The 10,829-nt window shown below is 36.0% G+C and overlaps 1 protein-coding gene across 2 annotated transcripts; it reads left to right on the top strand.

The window, feature by feature from the left end:
* Positions 1-330: 330 nt before the first annotated feature.
* On the top strand, positions 331-10,464 carry LOC141344887 (glycosylphosphatidylinositol anchor attachment 1 protein-like). Of its 2 annotated transcripts, none has more exons than XM_073849783.1 (12): positions 331-404; positions 1,616-1,795; positions 3,087-3,198; positions 3,453-3,600; positions 5,224-5,325; positions 5,481-5,677; positions 6,106-6,302; positions 6,445-6,598; positions 7,277-7,348; positions 8,442-8,638; positions 8,719-8,889; positions 10,220-10,464. In XM_073849783.1, exons 1-12 carry the CDS (start codon positions 331-333, stop codon positions 10,461-10,463), a joined length of 1,848 nt encoding a protein of 615 aa, XP_073705884.1. In that variant the 3' UTR covers position 10,464. The 2 variants fall into 2 exon arrangements, with proteins under 2 accessions (XP_073705884.1, XP_073705883.1); XM_073849782.1 differs by having other exon boundaries at positions 7,277-7,357; positions 8,445-8,638.
* The last annotated feature ends 365 nt before the right edge of the window (positions 10,465-10,829 follow it).

Genomic DNA, 10,829 nt, shown 5'->3' with positions numbered 1-10,829 from the left:
TTTTTGCCTGCATTGTCTCCCCTTAAATAATACTTAACATTTGAATAGGAGTGTGTCATAATATTAAGCAAGAAAAGCTGTGTTTAAAATGATTAAAAGGAGTGTTTTTGAGCAGCAAATCAGCATATTAAAATAATTTTTGTAGACAGATTTCATGTGACAGCGTTTTGCCTTCAGTGTCTCCCATTAAAAAAAAAATAAACCTATTCAAAAAAATATTTACTGCCATGGTTGTAAAAGACTTCAACACTGATGTTCAACTGATGAAAGTCGTTATATAGTGTTTTTATATTTATTAGGTCTGTTGAAGCAGAGCAGTAAGTTATCATCATGGGTCTGTTGTCTGACCCGAATCGCAGAAAAGCCCTGACCAACCTCTTGACCCGCCTCAACACACCCATATGGTAGGTTTTTCATCATCACTGCTCCTAATACATCAGAAAGAAAGAAAAAAACTGATCAAAACATGGCAAAAACACTCAAATCTTTTTACCCAAACAGGTAGAAATTATTAAAGTATGTCTAATATTTGCAAAAGTCAGTCAGGAAATTAACTGATTTTAACCTTCTGAAAAAAACAAACAGAAAAACGTGTGTAGTTTGGACTGGCATCCAAATTTGGACTGGTTTGGGATCAGTTTGGTGGTTTTCTCAACATTTACAATCAAGTCCCTGCTGAGATAACTCATATTACAACAGCTAAACAAGCCAATTGAGTAATGAACAAAAAAGTAATGGAACAAGTGGTGTAACTAGTGAAACAATCCAACTTTTTGGTTTGATTTGGTTCATGCACAGCATAACATGCAGAAATCAGTTTTCAAAGAAATTAATGACATTAATAATAATGCTCTTTAACTTAAAAGAGAATAATCCATAAACTTCATTCACACTCCTTCTCTTTAATGTAGCTACAACTTATATTTATGCAAATTTGGCATAGTGATCTTAATATGTTATTTTTAATATGCAACTGCAAGTTCAAAATTTGACTCTTTATAATGATAAAAACCTGTCACTCATGAATCATCGCACCTGCCTGCTATCGCTCTGGATTGGCTGAAAGTGTTGCTCTTCATGTATTTGTTTAGTAATTTCATGATGACCGACTGAATAGAGTACACTGCAAAAAACAGCTCATCTCACTTAGTATTTTTGTCTTGTTTCTAGTCAAAATATCAGAAAATTCTTTAATTAAGATGCATTTACTAGATAAGAAAAAGTATATGTTTTAAGCAAAATGCACTTAGTTTATTTTGTTCCCTCTGGAAATAAGACTAAACATCTTATATCATTTTGCTTGTCTAGTAAATGCATCTTAATTTAAGATATTTTTTTGATATTTGTCTTGTTTCTAGTCAAAATATACTAAATAAAAATAAGTCATTTTTTGCAGTGTACATGTGCACTTTGGTGTTGGTTGTTAACCAATTAGCCTCTGAAATGTAAATGTTGAAAACCACAAAAACCAGTCCAAATTTGGTCCACCCGCCAAATCAATTCTGACCAAATGAAAGTGGACATTCTCCCAGTTTCAATTGAAATGTTAAAAATAGTCTGGAGAGATACTGGCATTACTTGCTAACCATTGCTTGTTTTAATTCCTGTTATTCAGTATGGTGTGCTACCTGGCGGCTATAGTGTGGTTCATGGGTCTGGCGTTTGAGCCCTTCACCCTGCGCACATACATGTCCGAGAACGCCATGGGTTCCACCATGGTGGAGGAGCGCTTCTCCGCTGGGGAACGAGCGCTGTCCACCGCCAAGGAGTTTGATGCTCACAAAAGAAAGGCAGGGTGAGCAGAACATGGAAGTCAGTGCATTGATTTAAAGCAGGTTTTGTTTTTTTATGAAGTCAGTAGGGTTGGGTCGATAGACTATGCCATCGTCCGATAGACATCATGATGCTGAGCCGGCATCGCGATCCTCCGCCCCGCCCCGCCGCAGCAGCAGCAACCCGCTCATGAAAAACACACACTTAATCACACTATATAGCCAAATGAAATGCATGTTTTCAATTTCCGCATCTTTACTTATTTTATTATTATTGTAAGGAAATAATAACAAGGAAGTTGTTAGCCATCACAATAAACTCCAAACGAATTATACCGTTTGCATTAATAAATGAGGCATACAAAAACAGCTGAAAAAAATCAAAAATTAATTAAATTAGATTAAATAAACTACACCAAATATGCCCTTTTCATGGTTTTACCATAACGAACAGAGCTTGGAACAAAAAGATAATTTTTTATTTTTTTTCCATCGAAAGAACCATCGAAATAGGAACGCACAATACACAGCCTACATTATAAATAACAGTTTATCATTCAAATACATTGGGAATATGGAAACACTTGGATTTGTGCCGAATTACAGAGGTGCGTGAGCCCAACGCCTGCTATTTTTAGTTTCGCTTTGTTTCGGTTTCTTAGCTTCATATATTTTGTTTCATTCCTGTTCTGTTCTGAATACCTCTACATTTAAATCATTCGTTTTGGAGTCAGGGTAACTAACTTATAGCTATGTTTATAGTGTTTATAATGTTAATACATAATAATATTTCGCTTGATTTGGTATTATTTCTGATATTACACTTCCTCTCTAAACATTCCGCTGCTCATTAAATGCGTTTGGAGAGAGTGGGTTAAGCAGTAAGCAATCAATGAGAGCGATTTTGAACTTAAAGCTGACTGGTCGAAAATATGTTAAGGACCAACACACATCCTCCAAATACATCTACATAAACCCGCGCTTGTTCTGTCTCGTCTGCACGCACGCACTGTCACGATCTAATGCACCTGTTAATGCCGGAGCTTTAAAAACAAATACCGGAACGCAAAAATCCAAAATTTGACATTTTCCGGAACAGGATCCGGCTCAAATTAAGCACTGGTGGAAACGACAGGCAACAATTAATTAATTCGTTATGAATTAATTATTTAACAACAACCATCCCTTACCCCCGCCCCCTGCCGACGATGTCATCGTCCATCGCGATGTTTCACATTAGACATCGTACGATGCCAAATGGGTCGACATCGCCCAACCCTAGAAGTCAGGAATGATTCAGACTTCTCTGTTTAGTGGGATGCCGGTGGAGTGGTTAGTAAAGAGCATGCAGGCCAGAGGACTGGAAGTGTTCACTCAGCGTTTCTCCCGTAAGCTGCCTTTCCCTGATGAGAACAAAGAAAGATATGTGAGTTTCTGTGCTGTCTGTCTGTCTGTCTGTATTATGCATCACTTTTCAACCTTCTATGATGCTGTATCAGCTGTATTGACTCTGGGCTATTTTTAAATTACTGTGCATTAAATAATGTTGTTGCTTCTTAAAAAAAAGAAGATATGTAGGCTTTTTCGTTATTACATGCTATAATGTCTCAAGAATGTGAAACTGAAGAAAGAATGAAGTGCAATTGCAAATAAACATGTTTTGCTTTCTGTTTCATACAGATGGTTCATGGCACAAATGTGTACGGGATCTTGCGAGCTCCTCGCGCTCCTCGGACAGAGGCTCTCGTCATCACTGCTCCCTGCAGTCCTGGAAACAGCAACAACCAGGCGGTCGGTCTTCTCCTGGCTCTCGCACAGTATTTCAGAAGTAAGACACTTTATAAGCACATCCTGTCATCATACTCTACATTTATGTGAATCAGTTTTGAATGGCAAAACCAATCTTTAGATTAAAAGTCAAATTCAGTCATTTTTCCTTGTTATCTTTACAGGATTTCCGCAGGGCGTTAAAAGTCATTAAATTGATTTTGCGAAAATTAAGGCCTTAAATGGCATTAAAAAGCATTAAATAGTTTTATACGGGCATTAAAACTTCAGATAGTGTTGAAGAAACAAATATTACCAATTTATCTTGAATATAGCCTGTATAATTAATAACTCTGATTCACTGTCGCGAAGTATGATAAACACGGAACCCGTTTGGTAATTGCTTCTGGCCGTGAGTTTTTAAGAGCGGCCAGTTTTAGCCTCTAAGAGTTCGAAGTTTCAGAATTTTTTTCTGTTCAGACTTGATATTTGAAATTTTGAAATCTGCAAATAAACGCAGACATTTTAAGCTGTTTCCTGATCCATTTCTAACTATGTTCAGCAGAGTAATATATGTTCATTGTTGCCTCATTGTAAGACCGCATGAAAAAGTTGCATTATAATATACACGCATTCATGTTAGTTATTGGTTGCGTTAGAAATGGCATTAAATAAGATTTGAAAATCCTGCAGAAACCCTGTCTTTAGAAATTTCTTGGATTTCCCAAATTCACAGTTCTTGCATTGGTACAAAAACATACATTTTCAATTAAAGTTTTGCCTTGGTTAATTCAGAAATTGTTCCATATCATCTTTTGAAAATTCTTTGCATTTCAGAAAATTCCCAGTCATTCCATTGGGATTTATTTTACAATAATGACTGGCTGCACATGTGTCCCTTTTCTGCTGAAAAGCTTTTTAGACTCAGACTAGTTTAAAAAGTATGTCTGGTAAAATGTGTCTGTTTGAGGTCTACCAAAATTCTAGATATTACCTCATTATGATGATAATACTTAATATTATTATTATTTATTATTGTTCTTATTTTTTTATTCTAATTTAATAAAACTTCATTTTCTATAGCTCCTTTAGAAGTTGCATCTCAAAGTTTGAAGATTTAAGATTGGTTCTGTAAACAAGCCTGTTATTTGGCTTGTTGACTGCTTTGACCATTTAAGTGATTTAATCTGAAGGTTCCTATATAATTTAGTCAGCAAAGCCACAGATGTAATCACTAAAATATTCACATTAGTGTAATGCATAAACATAAATAAATAATGTTTTTAAATTTCGGAACAGTGCTTCGAAGCATTATGGTAGCTTTAAAGCATTTTTTAATGGTTTATATAATTATAGCACCACCACCTTACAAATCCACCTCTAAATCTGGCAAATATCCATAAATGGTTACATAGACCCTTTTTATGTTTGTACTTGTTATTTGTGCCACCAGTAGCTAAAAATTTTCATAATAACTTTTGGTAAGAATTTTTTTTTTTCTGATTGGGAAAACAGCCAAGGACTAGTTCGCAAAACAAATACTGTGGATTTTTTTCTAGGTGGAAGTGAAATAGGATTCCAGTTATTCAAGACATTAGAGTCTGAACTTCATTGATGAGTTTTGTTTTAGTTGTAGTCTGGTTTGGTTGTTTGCTTTAGTTTTCTGTCATCTTCTTCCCTACAGATCAGATTTACTGGGCCAAGGACATCATATTCTTAGTGAATGAGCATGATCTGATCGGCATGCAGGCCTGGCTGGAAGGCTACCACCACACTAATATCACAGGTGTGTACAGGTGAAACATGCTTCTTTATTGCGAAAACAGAAAATGAAATATTACCTAAAAAGCTAATTTCATTATTGTACTCATTCTGTCCCTTTTCTTGAACAAATGACTGGTTCTGTCTGTGGTAATGTTTTCGGTTCTCATTTTCATTCAGGTATGGATTACTCACCGCTGCAGGGTCGCGCAGGGTCAATTCAAGCTGCCCTGTCATTGGAGCTCAGCAGTGATGTTATTACCAGCCTAGACCTGATTTTAGAAGGACTTAATGGGCAGCTGCCCAACCTGGACCTGGCCAATCTCTTCTATGCCTTCTGTCAGAAGTTAGGAGTCCTGTGCACCATTCAGGGAAAGGTAGGCCTGTCAGACAAAATTAAACAATCTTATATTAAATTGTCATTGCACTATTTACATTTTAACACAAACATTCTTTTCACAAATGCAAGCATCTAAGGTATTTAAAAGGCTATCGTTTCTCACTAAAATTAATGCTAATGCCACAAATGCATGCAACATAATAATGCATCTGAGGTTATAAATATGAGGTTATGTCAGCAGAGTATATAAATGTTGAAAACCACCAAACTGATCTCAAACCAGTCCAAATTTGGTCCACCCACCAAACCAATTCTGACCCGCATAATCAAATTTTTAAAGCCACCAATAAAGCGGACATTCGGCCAATCTGGCAACACAGTTTCAATCGAAATGTTACAAATTGTCTAGAGAGACACTGGCATTACTTGCTAATCATTGCATCATTGCTGTTGATTGTGTTTTAGCTTCAGAGGAATGACTGGGACACCGCTGAGGGCTACACACACGCGGCTCAGACCATGATGCTGATGGTGTTGAAACAAGCTTGCGGACGGTCCTGGGGTGATCACGGCCTCTTCCTCCGCTATCACATTGAAGCCGCTTCTGTTCGAGGCATCAACAGTTTCAGACACTACAAGATGGACGCCACCACCATTGGCAGGTTGGTTTTGTGTTATTACACAAATCACAAAAAATCAACAGACGGGGAAAATGCTCATCCATTTCACTTTTACAATGCAAACCAGTCAAACACTTCTTGAACTTTTTTTGATCATGCATTATTTTAATTCATTGTTTGACAGATTGCTGGAGGGAATGGTCCGTAAACTCAACAATCTCCTGGAGCGTCTTCATCAGTCATATTTCTTCTACCTCTTGTCTTCTCTCTCTCGGTTTGTCTCCATCGGCTACTATATGCCGGCGTTTGGCCTGCTGGCTGTCATCTTACTACTTAGAGTATCCTTTTCAGTCTGTTTGGTTGTCATTTTGTTTGCCTTTTCAGACTGGGTTACTTAAATTGTTTCAATGCAAGAAAGTTAAGTAAAAAAAAAAAATCAAGGCATATTTTCTACGTTCCTAATGACTAATTAAATGAGCATGAGGATGGCAAGAAACTGTGGGCATGGTGTATTAAATGAATCATTGATGAAATAATCATTGAATTAAATGCTAAGTTCAATATATTAATGCAATTTTCTCTTTTAGAAGCTGTTCAGACTCACTCAACATAGTATTTCTCATTATTTTGTATAAAATTCTGTGGTCATGTTTACTATTGTTCTGCGAATTTTCATGGGCTAAAACAGTCATTTCAACAAGAATCCACATCCAGTCGATTTGAGAATTTCACATAAGTGTTTAATGGATTTCTGACTGGAAAACTGCTTGGTTTAGAAGTGACTTCTGTGTGAGCTGTGCTTAACTGTATTGCTACACTATTACCAAATACAATGGACCTTTTTTGCCTGCAATATTTGGCTAATGTGACCACAGTTGTGAAACATTTGCATGTTTAATAACTTTTAAGGTGTATTTAATGACTTACACTATACACAGTGCCAGTATTTCATAAGTTAAGATGATTTTTGCCAGAATATTTTAATGTGTTTGTTAGAATCCTTAATTTGACTGCAGGCGCTGGATCTCTGGGTTCATCTGGGAACACCTGCTCTGACAGCAGTGGATGGAGTTGGCGAAGTAGAGCAAGTAAGTCTTGTGTTATGTTGTGAAATGATGATATTTGATAAATGTTTTATACAGGAGAGTGGAATTAGTCATTGCACACTTTGCTTAAGTTGTCTTTTAGGTAGTCAAGTAACATTACAAGAAAGCATCTTTGTCTGCATTGCATCATTTGTATTTATTAGCTATGCTGTCCTTCTAAAAGTCTGCCAAGAGAGAATTAAATCACTGCAAGGAATGATTTTCTTGCTTATTTTTTTTGTCTTGTTTTCCTGTACAAACATCTAAGCATTCTTGCATCAAGAAGGATTTACTTGAGTAGCAAAGTAAATTAAGATGTTAAGTTTTAATACAAAAATACTCAGTAAGAAAATCATTTTTTTGCAATGTTCGTGTTATTGTTCATACAATAACAGTTATGGCATTTATAGCAAATGTTAGACTGAACTGTAAACCCACTGCGAACTTACATTGAGGTCTTGTTCTGTTCTGCTAAAAATGCCTACTTTTCGTGATCCAATCAGTGAATAACATTGTGTCTAGTCTATTTTTATTAATATTATTTTTTCACAAAAATGTCACATGAAAGTAAAATTGTTGCTTGCTTTTAACCCTTGTGTTGTGTTGAAAATACTTCCTGAAAATCCTGTTTAAAGGTTGCTAAGATGCTTTATCATCACCAAATCTTAGATTCAATCATTTTGTCAACTTGTTTCCTTTACGTTAGCATAGGTTATGTATTTGTTTTTGTTTTTTTAAATTGATTTATCATAGACCTCCGTGAACTTTAAAACTAAGGCACATAAACTCTGGCCTGTGATCAATCAGTTCCAATAAGAAATGCAAATCCTGTGGTAACTGTGGGGGAAAATTTTTTAAAACGGTATAAAAAAAAAAGTGATACCCTGTGTGAGCAAAGCCATTCCAGTTTTAGTCCAATGCGACAACATTTTTTGGAAGAAGAAAATCTTCTGTGGATCAAAATTCTGGAAAAACAATATTGTTTATTTTAATGAAAACAAAACAATACAATTAATATGTTTAATTTAGTGGTAAAAGCCCAGTTCTCATTGCAGATGTTCTTAAATAACATTTGTTTTTCTCCGTTTCTGTGCAGCAGTCCAGTCCAGGTGTGCTGACCGTGTTGACCCCAGTGGTGATTAGTCACCTGACAGGTGTGGCTCTGTACCTGCTACCTGTTCATCTGCAGGAAATGGCTGTGGAGCACTTCCCTGTGTCTGAAACCGAAGCTGTGGTGCTCACTGCTATTGCCATCTATACTGCAGGCCTAGCCCTGCCGCACAACACACAACGGTAACACAAAAACTAATTCTAATGCAATTTATATTGTATCAAATGTTTATTTGTTAACATGAATCATGTGTCTGTGGCAGGTTGTTGTCTGGAGAGGGCACAGAGCAGGGCTGGAAAGTGCTGAAACTGACGGCTTTGCTCTATCTAGCAGTGTTGTTGGGCTGCACAGCCCTCATTAACTTCTCTCTGGGATTCATCTTGGCGGTTACACTGGTGCCGATCACTGCCAGCATCACGCCACACATGCCCAAGTAAGCACTTTAAAAAAAAAAAAAAAAAAAGAATAATTTATTTTTTTATCAAGCATGCTCTGAACACAATCTGATTTGCATCACAGTATAAGCAAATCGCTAACTCTTTACAATAAGATTGTATTTACTGACATCAACTACACTACCAGTTAAATGTTTTTGGACTGTAAGATGTTAAATGTTTTTAAAGAAGTCTCTTCTGCTCACCAAGCCTGCATTTATATGATCCAGAATACAGCAAAAACAGTAATATTGTGAAAAAGTTTTACTATTTAAAATAAATGCTTTCTCTTTGAATATATTTTTGAATGTAATTTATTCCTGTGATCAAAGCTGAATTTTCAGCGTCATTACTCCAGTCTTCAGTGTCACATGATTCTTCAGACATCATTCTAATATGCTGATTTGCTGTTCAATAAAACATTTATTATTATTATTAATATTATCAATATTTAAAACAGTTGAGTATTTTTTTCTGGATTCTTTGAATAGAAAGATCCAGATTTATCTGAAATAAAAAGCTTTTGAAAAGAAATGATAGAAATTAATAATTTTATTTAGCAAGGATGCTTTTATTGATCAAAAGATGATGAAGACATTAATAATGTTACAAACGATTTCTATTTCAGATAAATGCTGTTCTTTTGAACTTTCTATTCATCGAAGAAAACTAAAAAAATTATGTTAAGCTGTTTTCAACATAACAATAGTAATAATACTACATGTTTTTGAGCAGCAAATCACAGTATTAGAATGATTTCTGAAGGATCATGTGACACTGAAGATAATATTAATATTTTAAAATATATTCAAATTACATTCGACCCGTGATCATTCAAATCTAAAGGTCATTGTACACTGAGTCCGATTTTCGTATGGGTTTTTTATTTTTTTTATTTTTTTATTTTTTTTTTTTAGTTTTCTCATATTCGCCGTCCTTATCAAAATGCTTATTACGGGTGCGAAAATGCATAAAATCAAACACGATCCGAATTTTTTTTATGACGGACGAAAGTTTCTCCATATAATGGACTTCCATGAGTTTAAACTTTCAAAATGCAGTTTCAAAGGGCTCTAAATGATCCCAGCTGAAGAAGTAAGGCAACTGACAAAAAACGATCACTTATTTTCTAAACAAATGGACAATTTATGTACTTTTTAACCTCAAACGCTCATCTTGTCTAACTCTGCGTCAATTCTGTGTATTCCTGTTCATGCCAGTTAGGGTACGTCGAAAAACTCAGGATTAAAAATTTCGGAAAAACAATCTATTTTAGAAACAATATATTTCTATTATCCTCTAATATCTCTTCCTGTGTTTCTCTGTTAGAGCTGTGAGTGGTCTGGCCATGGTGCTGTTCAGTCCTGCCTTCACCATCCTCTACTGCGTCTTCATCTACCAGGAGCTCATCGAAGCTCCCGTCAGCATCAGCGAGGGCTGGATGCTCTTCCTGTCGGTCATCTCGCAGGGCATACTAGATCACACTCTCTACGGATCCCTCGTGTATCCGCTCTTAGCCCTGTTCATTTATCCCTGCTGGCTAATGTTCTGGAACATTCTTTTCTGGAATTAACTTGTCTCAAGGAGCTTCAGATGGAGCTGTTTCTGAATTGAATACCACTTTGTGCCAGTCATAAAGAGTTATTGTCCATCTGAGGACGTTATCTGCCTTTAGGGGTTGGCGTGAGGAGGATATAGGAGGATGTCAGGCCCAAAGAGAGATCAAATAAAGAGAATTTAATGGTGTGGCTTCAACGGTAAGAGTATTGAGTGTTTCAGTTTTGGGGAAGGGGTTTGCATGAAGATGGATGTAAGACAGAAGTAATGAATTATTATAAAGCAGAAATGTTCAAATTCAAAGATAATATTGTTACTAGAAGTGTGGACATAATGGGACATTTTTACCTTATTATAGAAAAGGCTTTGCATAGTTTGAGTA

The sequence above is a fragment of the Garra rufa genome, chromosome 10 (genome assembly GCF_049309525.1).
Source record: "Garra rufa chromosome 10, GarRuf1.0, whole genome shotgun sequence".
Lineage (NCBI taxonomy): Eukaryota > Metazoa > Chordata > Actinopteri > Cypriniformes > Cyprinidae > Garra > Garra rufa.
Note: the sequence above shows the minus strand (reverse complement) of the source record. Positions and strands in the feature narration are given on the sequence as shown.

Coding starts and splice junctions, on each gene's coding strand:
- LOC141344887 (XM_073849782.1), top strand. CDS start 331: ATGGGTCTGTTGTCTGACCCGAATCGCAGAAAAGCCCTGACCAACCTC. Junction 3,601..5,223: donor TCTCGCACAGTATTTCAGAA/GTAAGACACTTT, acceptor TCTTCCCTACAG/ATCAGATTTACTGGGCCAAG. Junction 8,639..8,718: donor CTGCCGCACAACACACAACG/GTAACACAAAAA, acceptor TGTCTGTGGCAG/GTTGTTGTCTGGAGAGGGCA.